General features: G+C 59.3%; 1 protein-coding gene across 4 annotated transcripts in view; it reads left to right on the plus strand.

Annotated features, from left to right (window-relative positions):
* The window catches only part of UNC93A (unc-93 homolog A), a 33,926-nt gene that overhangs the window by 15,118 nt on the left and 1,269 nt on the right, over positions 1–17,539 (plus strand). For all 4 annotated transcript variants that reach the window (XM_076002795.1, XM_076002798.1, XM_076002797.1 and 1 more), the window contains 4 exons: positions 1,130–1,255; positions 4,083–4,297; positions 6,269–6,404; positions 7,543–7,674. In XM_076002795.1, coding sequence (XP_075858910.1) covers positions 1,130–1,255; positions 4,083–4,297; positions 6,269–6,404; positions 7,543–7,674 — 609 coding nt within the window. The remainder of the gene's footprint in view (positions 1–1,129; positions 1,256–4,082; positions 4,298–6,268; positions 6,405–7,542; positions 7,675–17,539) is intronic.

The following is a 17,539-nucleotide window of genomic DNA, read 5'->3' on the forward strand; positions in this document are numbered from 1 at the left end:
GGCCAGAGCCTCATCTCAGCCACGGCGCGGCGAGCCCGCGGCGAAGCTTCCGGCTCCGTGGCCAGGCTGCGAGGGGAGCGGCAGGGAGGATCGGCACTGTCACAGACGAGGGAGGCACCTTGAGGGCCTCGCGGGGCTCCTCCGCCGTTCCACGCCCCCGAGCCCGTGACGGCCGGTGTCCGTCCGCGGCGCCCTCGCCAGCCTGGGAGACGCGGGGCGGCTGTGCGTGTGAAGGTCGTGTTGCGAACAAAGACAGCAGACGCTGACCACGCCTCCCGAGCGCCTGCCGGCTCGGAGCCTTCCGTGGTTCACATTTTGTCTTTTGAACAGACCAGGGAGAGGTCTAAGACATCACCTGCCCACGGTCATGGAACTGGTTACAGGGAAAGAGAACCCAGCGTTCTTTTTTTCTTTTGTTTTGAGACAGAGTCTCACTAGTCTCACTCTGTCGCCCGGGCCAGAGTGCCGTGGCCTCAGCCTAGCTCAAACTCCTGGGCTCAAGCGATCCTCCTGCCTCAGCCTCCCGAGTAGCTGGGACTACAGGCATGCGCCACCGTGCCCGGCTCATTTTTCTTTTATATATATTTTTTTTAGTTGTCCAGCTAATTTCTTTCTATTTTTAGTAGAGACGTGGTCTGGCTCTTGCTCAGGCTGGTTTTCTAACTCCTGACCTTGAGCGATCCTCCCGCCTCGGCCTCCCAGAGAGCTAGGATGACAGGTGCCAGCCACTACACCGGGCCAAGAACCCAGCATTCTTGACACCCAATTTGATGTACTTTCTTTTTGACTAATTTTGAGGAGCTGAGAAATTTTGGTTATGTCTGGAAAGCAATCTAACAAGTAACCAGCGTTTAACCCATGTTTGTTCCTCTCTGAATCTTTGCATAACACTGATGTGCCTCTCTACCTCCCAGCTGAAGCACCTTGAAATCAAGTCTGCAGACATGTGTGTTGGGGGTAAATGCATTTAGAGACCCTGGTCGTTCAGCCCTGACCTCAGGTGTGCACCCTCCTTTCCACTGGCATGTTCATTCCCCAGGTGCCCGCACCTGTCCGAGTATTAACACCTGTCTGATTGTTAACACCTGTCCTCTCATTCTCATAGCGCCTATTTGCTCTGAATTCACAGAGGCCATCCCGGAGGAGCAGCTGGCCACCTGCGGGGCCAGAGACTGCCAGATGGCCACCACGCCCAGCAACAGCACCCAGCGCCCCTCCCCGGAGCTGATCTACACCCTGCTGGGCATCTACACCGGTACGTGCCCCACAGCCCGGCCGGAGCCTAGTCCTGAGCAAAGCAAAACCACACCTCCTTCCCGTTACGACAGAGACCATCACACCCAGCGCAAATTTCCCTCACCTGAAAAATCCTTGCAAAGTGTGCTGGGCTGGGTCACGTGCAAGTGCTTTCCTTATAAAGATCAAACACAGGGGACTGGTGCTGTCTAACGGCACGTCACGCGGTGATGGGATCGTTGAACTTCTGCAGCAGCTAACGCAGCAGCCGGGTCTAGGAATATTTGCTTTGTGCATCTGGACACAAGCATATTTAAAATTCTTATGTCCTCTTGCCGGATTGGTCCCTCTATCATTGTCCAGTGACCTTCTTTGTCCTCTTTTTTATTGTTTTTGACTTAAAGTTTATTATTATCTGATACAAGTATTGCTACTACTGCTCATTTGTGGTTTCCCTTTGCATGGGATATCTTTTTCCATCTCTTAACTTTCATCCTGTCATGTATGTGTCTTTACAAGTAAAGTGTGTTCCTTGTAGACAGCATATTGCTGGGTGTTGCTTTTTCACCTGTTCTGCTGTTATGCTCTTAAGTGGAGAGTTAAGTCCGTTTACACTGACGTGTGCAATGCTGCTCCCGTCAGTGCGTTCTTTGTTCCTTCCTCTCGGGCTCATCGTGTGTCCTCACAGTTTGGTGGTTTCTGTAGCGGCGCTGTGGGGGTCTTTTCTCTTCTGCAATCATGTTTACCTTACCACTGAATTTTAGACTTTGTCATGCTTTCACGATGGCAACCATCATCCTTTGGTTTACAGGTCCCGGCCTCACTTGAGCATTTCTTGCAGGGCTGGTCTAGTGGTAATGAAATTCCCTTAGCATTCGCTTCTTAAAAAACAACTTTATTTCATCCTTCATTTATGAAGGATGATTTTGCTACTTATAGTATCCTTGGCTGGAAGGTTTTTTGTTGTTTTTTTTCTCTTTCAGCACTTTGAATTTATCGTCCCACTCTCTTTTGGCCTTTAGGGTTTCTGCCGAGAAGCCCACTGTTAGTCTGATGGGGATTCCTTTATAGGTGACTAGATGCTCTTCTCGTGCTGCTTGTAGAATTCTCTCTTTTTCTTTAATTCTAGACAGTTTGACTATAATATGCCATGGGGAATACCTTTTTGCATTGTTATCTGTTTGGGGATTCCTAGACCTTCCTATTCCTCATACCTGAATGTCTAAAGCTCTTGCTAGACTTGGGGACGTTTTTACCTACTATTTCTTTAAATAGGTTTTCCAAACCTTTTTTCTCTCTTTGCCCTCTGGGATACTGTTAATTCATATATTTGGTCACTTTATGGTGTCTGATATATCACAAAGGCTTTGCTCATTCTTTTTTCATTATTTTTGTCTCAGTTATTTTAAAAGACCTGTCTTCAAGCTCTGAGATTCTTTCTTCTGCTTGATCTTGCCCATTGTTGAAGCTTTCGAGTGTATTTTGTATTTCGTTCAGTGAATTCTTCAGTTTCAGAATTTCTGTTTCATTTGTGTGTGTGTGTGTGTGTGTGTGTGTGTGTGTGTGTGTGTGTGTGTGTGTAGTATCTATCCCTTTGGTAAATTTCTCATTCATATCTTGAATTGTTTTTCTGATTTCTTTGTACTGATTTTTGGAATTCTTTTGTATCTCACTGAACTTCTTTAGTATTCCAATTTTAATTTTTCAGTATTTTCTGAATTTCATTGGAATCTGTTGTTGGAGAATTATTTTGTTGTTGGTGGTGTCCCATTTCCTTGTTTTTAATGTCTCCTGTGCCCTTACATCGCTATATATGCACCTGGTGCAACAGCTGCTTCTTCCAGTTTTTCTATGTACTCTCACAATGGCACCAAACTGCAGCCACCTAGGCCTTGGGGGGGGGTGTGGCCCAGCGAGAGTCCCCTGCCTGGTGCATTGCCCTTGCAGGGTCCCCAGGTCACCAGGCTGGCCCGACTCAGGGTTCGTGTGGGCAGAGGTGGTTGGGACTGCAGCAGAGCACGGTGGGCTTGGACCATGGACTGCCTCCTGCCTCTTCCTCCTGTGCTCAGGGCCTCCTTGTCTTCTCTGCGAAGCTCCAGGGCTCTCTCCACCATGCTCTGCTCAGGTGTGACCTCTAGTCACAACCTTGGTTCTTTCCTGAGAGGACAAGTGTCTATGACTTAACTCTTATGTTTAAAGGGTTAGTTATTTTTTTTTTCTTTTTTTTTTATTTTTTTATTTTTCCATATGCTACTGCAGAAAAAGGGTTAGTTATTACTGCTTTGAAAAGGATACATTTAGAGGGTTTTTTTTTTAATGATTCTAAGGGAAATCTATATACATTCTCTGTCATTCTTGAATTTTGGAATTTATGAAGGCCTTGGAACATGCCCTTAAAGATCAAAGGTCTGGTACATGTAAGAGCTGGGGAACGGAGCCCAGCGCCCTGCTGGGGGAAAGCAGAGGCTGGAAGGTTAGCATGCACAGCGGACCTCTGACCTCTTGGAGGGACAGTGAGCTGCCACCAGCACTCAGGCCCCTGTAGAGCCACTTCCGGATCAGAGGTCGGGAGTGTGCACTCGTGAAACCCTCATCCAGACTGAGCAGGCACACGGAGCACTAGCGTGCGTCAGGCACCGTGCTCAAGACCAGAACTGCACCATCCACAGGGGGTTAGAGTCCAGTGGTGGAGACGGAAACACACTCGACTAACCAACGTCTGGTGGAACTCCTATTGCAAGCAGAGCTCCCAGGTGCACGTAGCTACGCCTTCCTGGGCCGTTTCGGGCCTGGGCTCCTCCGGGGCCCTGTGGGTGCTGACGCAGCTGTCTCTGCCTCCCCCTCAGGGAGTGGCGTGCTGGCCATCCTGCTGATCGTTGTGTTTCTTGAAAACATACAAGACATTCAGCGGGAAGGTGGGGGAGAGAGGAAATCACCGCCGTTCTGGTCCACGCTGCTGTCGACATTCAAGCTGTTCCGAGACAAGCGCCTGTGCCTCCTGACCCTGCTGCCGCTGTACAGCGGCCTACAGCAGGGCTTCCTGTCCGGCGAGTACACCAGGGTACGACAGAGCTGGAGCCACAGGCTCACGACACGTTGGTGCCACCGCCGTGCCCGGGTCTGCTCCTGCAGGGGCGGCAGCGTCTCCGGCCACCCTCCCAGCCTGGCTGGCGGGAAGGGGACTCCTGTGTGTCCCGCCCCATGGTAGCCAAGTTTATGGCTCAGGGTGCAGCCTCCAAGTAGCCAGCTCACGGGAGCTGGGACTCCCTATCTCAGGGGACACTCCTTGCCTGATACGTGTCTCCCTGGGAAAAGGGCGGAGCTGTCAGACAGCAGCGGTTGCTGACCCAGCTCATATTGGCTGCCTGGCTCTCGCCCTATGCCCTTGCCTTAGAGCTCATAGGGAGGGGCGTGAAATCCAGAAATAGCACTGACGTTCCTTGCCGCTCTGGTTTTCAAACTAGACCTTACTAGAAAGCAGAGCGGCCACGCAGGCTCTGTCTCCCTGTCCACCCCAGTCCCCTTCTCCCCGGGTGAGCACCTTCCCCAGGTGCTGCCCGGCCACTCCCTGTGTAAGGGGAGGCCCCTGTGGGGCTGACCAGAGTGGCACAGATTGCTGGGCACACGGTGGCAGTTGGCACAATCGGCTCCACCCAGCTCCCTGCAGGGGCCTCTCACCAGGCCTCTGTCACCCTGGTTTGCCTGCCAGGGGGGTGTCCTGTTCTGAGGAGCCTCTCGGTGCTTGGAAGGTGCCCCATAGTGAGGCTTTGCCCTAAAAGCCACCCCTGAGTAGATGAACGCTGAGGTCCTCACCCCCCGCGCGTGCTGGGCAGGAGACGGGCCACGCAGGGGCTGTCTGGAGCCAGGCTGGGCCTGGGCAGCTGCCTGTGTCCCTCGGCGGGCCCTCCGGGTCACAGCCCTCCCAAACAGAGACCCTCCATGCCCCCGCCCTGACTCCTGCCCAGCTGGGGCCGCCACCCTAGTGAGACGAAAACGCAGTACAGTCACCCTGAATCTCTGGTGGACCACACAACGCCCAGTGGCCCTGCAGTAGCGGGGTGCCCTAGATTCTACCTGGCAATGCCACTGCCTGTAGGGCGTCCTTTTCGTTTGTTTTTTGTTTTATTTCTTTTCGCTTGTTTTTGCAGTAGGATTTTTTTTTTAATTTTAGTTTTTAACTTATCTGTATTTGTTACAAGTTTTAAGAGGATTGTGAGACTTGGGCACTACCTTTCTAGTCACAAGCCTCACTTTTCAAAACAGTTTACAACACATGTGGGTAGGGCTTATAATTTTGCTCCTCTAAACAATACTTCTTCTTTGGAAAACAAGCCCTGTGTCGAGTTTCAAGTAGCTTTACTTTAAACATACTTATTTCTAGAGGATTAATAGTAGTAGATGCAGTGTAGGGCAGTCTTGATGGAGAGTCTCAGGGGCTCAAAAGAGAAAAAAACAAGAAGACAGAAAAGTCCTCTTGCTGTTTGGACACATGCCCCCATCAGACTTGTCACTGCCCCCGCATGTGGCTGCAGTGAGGCTCGGTGGCCCCCAGCCCCCTCCTGGTGCCCGTCCCCAGTTCCACCCTGTGACGGGGGCACGGGGACAGTGAGAGGACGTCCCAGCACGGCCGGCCGTGCGGCTGCCCAGCGGGTCACTGTGATGGTGCGGGCGCCCAGGCGCTGTTCCACCTCCCGGGCTCCGACACAGAACTTCCCTCCGTCTCTCTCCATCTCCTCCTGACTGTCGCACTAGGGGACTGCCGGTGCACCTCAGCCACCGCGCAAAAAGACGCGTGTGTCACGAGTTGGTGGCGAGGGAGGTACAGGGAGGAGTTTTGTGCAGACGTCTGTCCTAACTGCTCCTGTTCAGCTTGTGCCCCAGAGAGGATTTCCCCTGAAGATCAGCACCGCGCTCTGCCCGGGGAGCCGAGGGCCGCGTTAGCGCAGCCGCCGCCGCTGCCGCCAGTCCGGCCTCCTAGGCTCGGGCCCCCGGGGAGCCGAGGGCCTGCGTGATCGCTCTCTTCCTCCCCCAGTCCTACGTCACCTGCACCCTGGGCATCCAGTATGTCGGCTACGTGATGATCTGCTTCTCGGCCACGGACTCGCTGTGCTCGCTGCTCTACGGGAAGCTCTCTCAGTACACGGGCAGGGTCGCCATCTTCGCGCTGGGTAGGTGCGGCGTGTCGGTGCGAGGGCTAAAGGGGCGTCTGTGAACCCCCCTTGAAATCACAGAGCCCCGCGGAGACCCCCTCCCGCTCACGCCTTCCTCCTGTCCACGGACAAGCGGGAGTCGGGTTTCTCCTCCGCCCCGGGCTCTGGGCAGGCTCCGCGCTCGGCACGCGCCGCACAGCGAGCTCAGAGAGCCGGCGCTCCCGCCCGCCACGCGCGTGCGCCACGTGGGGCTCAGCGGAGCGTGGCGGGAGGCGCAGGCGGGGTCAGTGCAGAGTTTTGTGGAGGCAAAAACGAGGGGCCCTGAGCCCGTCCCGGGTCCTGGGGGAGGCGGGGGCCGCCTGAGAACCACGCTTGGGCCGTGGCAGCTTTGCTTACGATCGTCTGTTCACAAAGTGGGCCAAGACGAGCTTTTACAGCTGGCGGACTCCACTCTAAACACACAGCACTCTCCGTTTTCCCCGGAAGTGAAGGAAAGAGAAGAGACACAGATGCTGTGAACCGTGGGAAATGGGCGTCAGTGGGGACAGCCCCCAGGGCCCAGGCAGGGCAGGGCGGGTCCAAGAAGGTGTCGCAAGAGGGAGGAAAACAATGGGCCTTGCTGGTGCCTGCGAGGGGCCCAGAGCTCGGCTCGTGGCCTAGTTCATCTTCACAGCCGCCCCGTGCAGCAGACGGTGCCCATTTTACAGGCGAGGAAACTGAGGACCAGAGAAGCGCAGTGACTTAGCCAAGATCACACAGCCGGGGCAGGTGGGGCAGGCCCGTCTCTCTGGCTCCAGAGACCCTGCTCTTTCCGCTCCTCTGCAGTCTCTGGAGGTCACAGGAGGTCCCTGTTGCTGCAGTCTAGGGACCTCACAGCGTCTGCCAAAATCGGGGGGCCAAACGTGGGGACGCACTGGGCCACGGGTGGGAGCGCAGACATCACCCGCCTGGGGGGCCTTGCCTGTCTGGAAGGCCCGGGTAGCCCCCGTGGAGACAAGGCGCAGGTGTCACCTTGCACACCTGTCCACCACCAACGCGTGCCCGACCTCCCAGGAGGCCACTCGGGGGCATCGCGGGGAGACGCTCCTTAAGCAGGAGGCCCGTGCTCAGGAGGACCCCGGCCCCGCCCTCCTCTGGGGGCCCCCTCTGCCCGCAGGCGCGGCCACCCAGCTCTGCTGCTCCGTCGCCCTGCTGCTGTGGACGCCCCACCCCGACCAGCTGGCAGTGTTCTTCGTGTTCTCCGGCCTGTGGGGCGTGGCGGACGCCGTGTGGCAGACGCAGAACAATGGTGAGTGCCCCGCCCCTCCCCCGCAGGTCTCCCCGGCATCTCCCGTGGGAGCCCCGTGGGACGCGGTGTGCCCACGCCGGGAGAGGAGAGTCGAGAGACGGGACAGGCGGCCCAGGGGGGCGTCGGAGTCACACTCGGGTCTGAGCGTCCACTCGGATCCGAGATGCAAGAGAGGACCCCACCCACCCCAGCACCAGCTTCCTGAGGCTCAGGGTCCTCGGGGTGGCGCTGCCCAGCTCAAGTAGCGGTGCCGCCTGCAGCCCGGCGTAGGCTCTTCCCTTGCGACCACAACCCCCTGACTTTCGGCCACCACCGAGGCCCTTCTGAGCAGAGGCCCGAGTCCCCTGCACTGCGCTGGGACAGACGGGTGCCCAGCACTGCCAGGGGCGCCCAGCCGGGTGGGGGAGCCGGCGCTGGAGGCGAGGAGTGTCATGTGGCTGGGATCAGCATGGGCGCCGCGTGTCACGCAGGGTCGGGGGCAGTGGTGGGTTTTCTGGGAGTGTGGCGGGGAGGCCCTGGGTGGGATCGGGCAGGGGAGGGCCGGACAGGCTTGTCCCAGAGTCACGCTCTGTCGAGTCTTGGCAATCGCTGTCTAGGGGGCGGCTGATGCAGGAGGCAGCCTGGGGTTCCGTGGCCTGCCGGGGGGGTAAGAGGGTGGCCTGGGGTTCCGTGGCCTGCCTGGGGAGTAAGAGGGTGGCCTGGGGTTCCGTGGCCTGCCTGGGGGATCAGAGGGCGGCCTAGGGTTCTGTGGCCTGCCTGGGGGATAAGAGGGTGGCCTGGGGTTCCATAGCCTGCCTGGGGGGTACGAGGGTGGCCGGGTGCTTGTGGAGGGATCTGGCGGAGAGACGGGCTGGGCAGGGCTGCTGTGCCGGGGAAGGAGTCAGACTCACTTGGGGTCGTCGTTTCCAGGACGAGTGGACAGCCAGTAGCTGGGGTGCGCTCTGGTGGCTCTCCCAGGACGTGGCTTGGCGTCTTGGCTCCTGGTGGGGGGAGGCAGCTGGCGAGCCCAGGGTCTGAGCGAGTGGACAGGGGGGCTGTGGCCGGGCGTGGGGGTCGTCAAGGCTTCTCTTTTGTTGTTTCGACTCGAGCTTGGGGCTGGGACGGGGACGGGAGGAGCCAGAGAAGGAAGGTTGAAGGCACGGCAGGAGGACGGCTGCCCTGTCCCTGGGCACCTTGCAGGAGGACTGCGGGACAAAGGGAAAAGTCGCTGGCGGAACTGGCAGGGAGGAGCGCCGAGGGTGGCCGTCGGGAGGCGTTTGTGGGTGGCGAGATGAGCTAGCGGGTTTGGGAGGGGCGGCTCGGGGGAGGAGGAGGCAGGGCTGGGGTGCGGGAGGAGGGTGTCCAGAGGGTGTGTGTTTCGGTTGAAGCGACAGGCATCGGGGCTTAGGGTGGAAACAGGCCCCGCTGAGGCCCGGGGGTGTCAGAGGCCCAAGAGCCGGGAGCGGAGTGTCTGGCAAACGTCGGCGAGAAGAGATGGAGGGTCCTCTCGGGGGTGAAGGTGGCTGGGAAGAGGCCCTCTTCCCTCCAAGAGGGATGTCACTGTTCTGCCCTGACCCAGGGCTCGAAACTGGGGGAGACAAGTGCAGTAACTGCCGCGGGCCCGAGTGCAGGGCTGGGTCGGGCGCTCGCTCCAGACCCGAGGACGGCAAAGCCCATGTCACCCCAGACCACGCTCCGGGCCAGGCCCTTTCCTGTGGTCAGTTTATGGGACAGCTGGAAAACTGCCTTTCCACAAACCTCCACCGTTGGAATTGAGGGTCATGTTTCTCAGTCTTCCCTCCTGCCTCAGCTATGCGGTGGCCTTGGCGGAGTTCTGTGTCCAAGTGACGGAGGGTTTTGGCTCTGTGCCCTGATATGGCTCATTCAGCTTAAGCCGGTAGCCGGGAGGGGACAGGTTGGAGCTACCCCGAGGCCAGGCTGTGACATCGTTGCTCAGGACAGACGCTGGTTTCCGGCAGGGGAGGTACACGTACACACACTCACTCTGGCTTTCCTTGGGTTAGTGGCATGTCAGACCACCTGGAAGGACCCGGCGAGCACCTGGGAGAGTCTGTTCCGGCTCCCCCCACCCCCAGGAGGATGGACGGCACATGCACGTCCCATCCCCCTGCCCAAAATGCAAAGTGACGCCTCTGAACTCACGAGGATTTTAAAAAGTGTTTACGTATTAAAGGTCAAGGAGAGGATTGGGGTGAACGGCCCCACGATATTCATACAATAATTCTCCTGATCTTTAGAATGAGCGCAGTGCCAAGTGTTTGGGTTTCTTGCCGCTCAGGCATGCGAATGATCGCCTTAACCCACCCCGTGCTCACACGCACGGGCGCTCTCAGGCCAGGCCCTGCCCAAAGGGTGGGGGAAGTCACCTGAGGTCCGGTAAAGAAGGTCAAGTCCAGCGAGTGCCTGGAACAAGGAGTCCCTTCCACGAGGGAATGAAATTCTGCCTCTGCGTACAGGTAAAAACAATTTTTTTTCAAAGACAGGGCGATCGTTGGGGGAAACATCCCCACATACTTGAGAATTTCCCGTGGAACCAACACCCCCTGTCGCCCTAGCAAGGAGGGACATTTAGTGCGGAATTCCCGGCAGGCCGCGCCCCCGGCTCTCAGGCTGTGCCACCGTGCGGCACGGCTTGTCCGCGAGGTCTCTGTTCTCTGCTTAAAAAAAAAAAAAAAAAAAAAGGTGAATTTTGTGTAGCTTTGGCCCCGTCTCAAGAACTGCTCTCACTCGTTCCTGTTGTTCTGAACAGCAAATCTGGATGTCCAGCCCTGTTTTCCCTGAACACCTTTCTTTTAGGAAGCTGCGTGGGCCGCGTGCTCGGAAGCAGGCCGGGCGACGCGCCCACCCCCACCCCACCCCAGCCCTCCTGCCGTCCCTCCCGGGGCGGGATTTGGGAATCGCTGCTCCGAGCTCCCGAGGGGCCCCGGAATTCCCCAGCCTTTGGCAGCAGGTCTGTGCCGGTGACTCCACCCTCTATTCACTGTGACTGCCAGCGAGACACCCAGACAGGGTTACCATGGCAACCTTGCACACCCGCCGCTGCAGGCACAGAATGGCGGGTCCGGAAGTACTCCTCTGCCCGAGAGGGACCAGGGCCCCCTCCTCCTGGGCCCCAGGGGTCCTGTGAATTTATGAGATTTTAAGGAGGCAGCCTCTGTCCCAAGGGCCTTGCTGAGCTCGCGATCGGTAACCCTTTTGGGGAGACCGCGTGCTTCGGGCTCGGGTTCCGGCCCTACGTGCGTTTGCGGTCACTGCACACCCTGCTCCCCGCTCGTGCCCCATCTCTGACCGCTTGCCTCGGCCTGTGACGTGACCCTGTGGCGGCCACCACCCCTCCCCCGGGGCAGGCCCGGAAGGACACGCTGTAGGTAAATCTCACGCAAGAGAAAGGAAAGGGGCCTGTCCTGCCCCGTGTCGCCCACGGAGGCCACACTGCACGGCCCAGCGGGTAGGGCCTGGGGGGGGTCTTTGTCAGGAGCTATTTCCGGTGGGAGCATGGCCTGTCGGGACCCCTCCCATGCCCAGCACGCCTGCCCTGCTGCTGCCCGAGGCCGGGAACCGGGTCCACTGTGCCCATCCTCCGTTCCTATAGTGTAGGGGACGGGTAAGCGCCCACGCTCTCGCTGCCCGGGGCCGCGCTCGGCCTTCCTGGCCTGCGCAGCGGGCGTGGCCCGGCCCAGGGTCAGAAAGGGCTGGAGCGACCCCGCTCCCCATAGCCGGCGGCCCCTTGCTCCCCCTTCTCCCTCTGCCTTGAGCTGCAGGGCATGGGGGGAGAAGACAGGAAGGAGCAGAGCCCGCACAGCCTGATCCCGGCTGGCGGGAAGCAGGGAGAAGAGCAGCCAGGGAGGCTGGAGCTCCCAGGGATGGGGGCATCGAGGGGACCAGGGCAGCGGGCCCCCACACATGGGCCCTTCCAGGCTTGGTGGCACCAGGACATCAGGTGCTGGGAGGGGCCTTCTGGATGGACCCGTCCACCTTCCCGCCGTCAGCCCCGTCCTGGAGGTGGCGCTGGAGCAGCCTCCTGCCCGCACGTCAAAGGCATCAGCACACGGCGCAGGGGAGGCATCTAGAAGTCTCCGTCAGCTCGGCCGCTGCAGCAAGTGCCCGCTGGGCAGCCTGAACAGCACACACCTGTTCCCACAGGAGCTGGGAGCTGGCAGGGAGGTTTCTCCTGAGCCCCGCGGTGTAGACAATGTGTCCCCCCGGTCCTCGCGTGGTCTTTCCCGTGTGTGTGTGTGTGTGTGTGCATCCCGGCTGCCCACTCGCGTGACACGAGGCCTGTCACCTGGGCTGGGGCCGGGCCGGCCTCCTTTGCCTCGGTCCCTTCTGTGAAGGCCCGTCTCCAAATAGCGCCGTGTTCTGGGGTCCTGGGCTGAGGCTTTGGCACTGTGAATCTGGGGGACTCGGTTCGGTCCATAACACGCTTAGTCATTTCTCCCCCAAGCCCGCAGACAGCCCCCGGGGGTCCCCGGTCGTCCTTCCAGACGGGCCTAATCAGTGCGCGCCTTGCGTGGATGCGCAGGCGGGAGGCCCTGGGCGCTGGCACCGTGCTGGGGGACTCTCGCTCTGGGGCAGGAAGGGCGGTCTCACGCGGCAGTGACCGGTCAACCCTGCCGTGGTTGTCTGGACATGGCGAGATGGGACTGCTCGCCCGCTAAGCTGACCCACACGGTTCCGGCATTCCCAAACGTCCCGCCGCCATGCCCGGCCTTCCCCAGTCCCCGCTCTGAGCTGCGTCCCCGCGGTCTATGGAGTGCAGGTGGCCGAGATTCCCTCAGCGCCGTTTCCTGAGTTCTGTGTTCCTTGTACAGGTGACAGTTCTTCCCTGCCACAGGATGTCACCTGATCACTGTGGCCCGCAGTGTGAAAGAACACTTGCTTTTTTTCTTTAAAGAAAAAGGTCCTGAATTTGTTGAGAAAATCAAGAGGTGGGAAACTGACACTGTTTCCTGCAGCGAGTGGAAGACTGGTGTCTGGGGTTCTGCCACTGCTCTGTCACCTCCCCTGCAGCTCTCACTGTGTGACACCTGCCACTGCACCGTCACCTCCCCTGCAGCTCTCACTGTGTGACACCTGCCACTGCACCGTCACCTCCCCTGCAGCTCTCACTGTGTGACACCTGCCACTGCACCGTCACCTCCCCTGCAGCTCTCACTGTGTGACACCTGCCACTGCACCGTCACCTCCCCTGCAGCTCTCACTGTGTGACACCTGCCACTGCTCTGTCACCTCCCCTGCAGCTCTCACCGTGTGACACCTGCCACTGCACCGTCACCTCCCCTGCAGCTCTCAGTGTGACACCTGCCACTGCACCGTCACCTCCCCTGCAGCTCTCACCGTGTGACACCTGCCACTGCACCGTCACCTCCCCTGCAGCTCTCACCATGTGACACCTGCCACTGCACCGTCACCTCCCCTGCAGCTCTCACCCTGTTACACCTGCCACTGCTCTGTCACCTCCCCTGCAGCTCTCAGTGTGACACCTGCCACTGCACCGTCACCTCCCCTGCAGCTCTCACTGTGTGACACCTGCCACTGCACCGTCACCTCCCCTGCAGCTCTCACTGTGTGACACCTGCCACTGCACCGTCACCTCCCCTGCAGCTCTCACTGTGTGACACCTGCCACTGCTCTGTCACCTCCCCTGCAGCTCTCACCGTGTGACACCTGCCACTGCACCGTCACCTCCCCTGCAGCTCTCAGTGTGACACCTGCCACTGCACCGTCACCTCCCCTGCAGCTCTCACCGTGTGACACCTGCCACTGCACCGTCACCTCCCCTGCAGCTCTCACCGTGTGACACCTGCCACTGCACCGTCACCTCCCCTGCAGCTCTCACCCTGTTACACCTGCCACTGCTCTGTCACCTCCCCTGCAGCTCTCACTGTGTGACACCTGCCACTGCACCGTCACCTCCCCTGCAGCTCTCACTGTGTGACACCTGCCACTGCACCGTCACCTCCCCTGCAGCTCTCACCGTGTGACACCTGCCACTGCACCGTCACCTCCCCTGCAGCTCTCAGTGTGACACCTGCCACTGCACCGTCACCTCCCCTGCAGCTCTCACCGTGTGACACCTGCCACTGCACCGTCACCTCCCCTGCAGCTCTCACCATGTGACACCTGCCACTGCACTGTCACCTCCCCTGCAGCTCTCACCCTGTTACACCTGCCACTGCTCTGTCACCTCCCCTGCAGCTCTGTGTGACACCTGTCACTGCACTGTCACCTCCCCTGCAGCTCTCACTGTGTGACACCTGCCACTGCACCGTCACCTCCCCTGCAGCTCTCAGTGTGTGACACCTGCCACTGCACTGTCACCTCCCCTGCAGCTCTCACTGTGTGACACCTGCCACTGCACTGTCACCTCCCCTGAGCTCTCAGTGACACCTGCCACTGCACCGTCACCTCCCCTGCAGCTCTCACCCTGTTACACCTGCCACTGCACCGTCACCTCCCCTGCAGCTCTGTGTGACACCTGCCACTGCACCGTCACCTCCCCTGCAGCTCTCAGTGTGACACCTGCCACTGCACCGTCACCTCCCCTGCAGCTCTCACCCTGTTACACCTGCCACTGCTCTGTCACCTCCCCTGCAGCTCTGTGTGACACCTGTCACTGCACCGTCACCTCCCCTGCAGCTCTCACTGTGTGACACCTGCCACTGCACTGTCACCTCCCCTGCAGCTCTCACTGTGTGACACCTGCCACTGCACTGTCACCTCCCCTGCAGCTCTCAGTGTGTGACACCTGCCACTGCACTGTCACCTCCCCTGCAGCTCTCACTGTGTGACACCTGCCACTGCACTGTCACCTCCCCTGAGCTCTCAGTGACACCTGCCACTGCACCGTCACCTCCCCTGCAGCTCTCACGGTGTGACACCTGCCACTGCACCGTCACCTCCCCTGCAGCTCTCACGGTGTGACACCTGTCACTGCTCTGTCACCTCCCCTGCAGCTCTCACGGTGTGACACCTGCCACTGCTCTGTCACCCTGTCTCTGCAGCTCTCACGGTGTGACACCTGCCACTGCTCTGTCACCCTGTCTCTGCAGCTCTCACGGTGTGACACCTGCCACTGTACTGTCACCCTGTCTCTGCAGCTCTCACGGTGTGACACCTGCCACTGCTCTGTCACCTCCCCTGCAGCTCTGTGTGACACCTGTCACTGCACTGTCACCTCCCCTGCAGCTCTCACTGTGTGACACCTGCCACTGCACCGTCACCTCCCCTGCAGCTCTCAGTGTGTGACACCTGCCACTGCACTGTCACCTCCCCTGCAGCTCTCACTGTGTGACACCTGCCACTGCACTGTCACCTCCCCTGAGCTCTCAGTGACACCTGCCACTGCACCGTCACCTCCCCTGCAGCTCTCACCCTGTTACACCTGCCACTGCACCGTCACCTCCCCTGCAGCTCTGTGTGACACCTGCCACTGCACCGTCACCTCCCCTGCAGCTCTCAGTGTGACACCTGCCACTGCACCGTCACCTCCCCTGCAGCTCTCACCCTGTTACACCTGCCACTGCTCTGTCACCTCCCCTGCAGCTCTGTGTGACACCTGTCACTGCACCGTCACCTCCCCTGCAGCTCTCACTGTGTGACACCTGCCACTGCACTGTCACCTCCCCTGCAGCTCTCAGTGTGTGACACCTGCCACTGCACTGTCACCTCCCCTGCAGCTCTCACTGTGTGACACCTGCCACTGCACCGTCACCTCCCCTGCAGCTCTCACTGTGTGACACCTGCCACTGCACCGTCACCTCCCCTGCAGCTCTCACTGTGTGACACCTGCCACTGCACTGTCACCTCCCCTGCAGCTCTCACTGTGTGACACCTGCCACTGCACTGTCACCTCCCCTGAGCTCTCAGTGACACCTGCCACTGCACTGTCACCTCCCCTGCAGCTCTCACGGTGTGACACCTGCCACTGCACCGTCACCTCCCCTGCAGCTCTCACGGTGTGACACCTGTCACTGCTCTGTCACCTCCCCTGCAGCTCTCACGGTGTGACACCTGCCACTGCTCTGTCACCCTGTCTCTGCAGCTCTCACGGTGTGACACCTGCCACTGCTCTGTCACCCTGTCTCTGCAGCTCTCACGGTGTGACACCTGCCACTGTACTGTCACCCTGTCTCTGCAGCTCTCACGGTGTGACACCTGTCACTGCTCTGTCACCCTGTCTCTGCAGCTCTCAGTGTGACACCTGCCACTGCACTGTCACCCTGTCTCTGCAGCTCTCAGTGTGACACCTGCCACTGCTCTGTCACCCTGTCTCTGCAGCTCTCACGGTGTGACACCTGTCACTGCTCTGTCACCCTGTCTCTGCAGCTCTCAGTGTGACACCTGCCACTGCACTGTCACCCTGTCTCTGCAGCTCTCAGTGTGACACCTGCCACTGCTCTGTCACCCTGTCTCTGCAGCTCTCACGGTGTGACACCTGTCACTGCTCTGTCACCCTGTCTCTGCAGCTCTCAGTGTGACACCTGCCACTGCACTGTCACCCTGTCTCTGCAGCTCTCAGTGTGACACCTGCCACTGCTCTGTCACCCTGTCTCTGCAGCTCTCAGTGTGACACCTGCCACTGCTCTGTCACCCTGTCTCTGCAGCTCTCAGTGTGACACCTGTCACTGCTCTGTCACCCTGTCTCTGCAGCTCTCACGGTGTGACACCTTCCACTGCACTGTCACCCTGTCTCTGCAGCTCTCAGTGTGACACCTTCCACTGCACTGTCACCCTGTCTCTGCAGCTCTCAGTGTGACACCTGCCACTGCACTGTCACCCTGTCTCTGCAGCTCTCAGTGTGACACCTGCCACTGCTCTGTCACCCTGTCTCTGCAGCTCTCACGGTGTGACACCTGTCACTGCTCTGTCACCCTGTCTCTGCAGCTCTCAGTGTGACACCTGCCACTGCACTGTCACCCTGTCTCTGCAGCTCTCAGTGTGACACCTGCCACTGCTCTGTCACCCTGTCTCTGCAGCTCTCAGTGTGACACCTTCCACTGCACTGTCACCCTGTCTCTGCAGCTCTCAGTGTGACACCTGCCACTGCTCTGTCACCCTGTCTCTGCAGCTCTCACGGTGTGACACCTGTCACTGCACTGTCACCCTGTCTCTGCAGCTCTCAGTGTGACACCTGCCACTGCACTGTCACCCTGTCTCTGCAGCTCTCAGTGTGACACCTGCCACTGCTCTGTCACCCTGTCTCTGCAGCTCTCACGGTGTGACACCTGTCACTGCTCTGTCACCCTGTCTCTGCAGCTCTCAGTGTGACACCTGCCACTGCACTGTCACCCTGTCTCTGCAGCTCTCAGTGTGACACCTGCCACTGCTCTGTCACCCTGTCTCTGCAGCTCTCAGTGTGACACCTTCCACTGCACTGTCACCCTGTCTCTGCAGCTCTCAGTGTGACACCTGCCACTGCTCTGTCACCCTGTCTCTGCAGCTCTCACGGTGTGACACCTGTCACTGCTCTGTCACCCTGTCTCTGCAGCTCTCAGTGTGACACCTGCCACTGCACTGTCACCCTGTCTCTGCAGCTCTCAGTGTGACACCTGCCACTGCTCTGTCACCCTGTCTCTGCAGCTCTCACGGTGTGACACCTGTCACTGCTCTGTCACCCTGTCTCTGCAGCTCTCAGTGTGACACCTGCCACTGCACTGTCACCCTGTCTCTGCAGCTCTCAGTGTGACACCTGCCACTGCTCTGTCACCCTGTCTCTGCAGCTCTCAGTGTGACACCTTCCACTGCACTGTCACCCTGTCTCTGCAGCTCTCAGTGTGACACCTGCCACTGCTCTGTCACCCTGTCTCTGCAGCTCTCAGTGTGACACCTGCCACTGCACTGTCACCCTGTCTCTGCAGCTCTC

Source organism: Microcebus murinus, chromosome 5 (assembly GCF_040939455.1).
Source record: "Microcebus murinus isolate Inina chromosome 5, M.murinus_Inina_mat1.0, whole genome shotgun sequence".
Lineage (NCBI taxonomy): Eukaryota > Metazoa > Chordata > Mammalia > Primates > Cheirogaleidae > Microcebus > Microcebus murinus.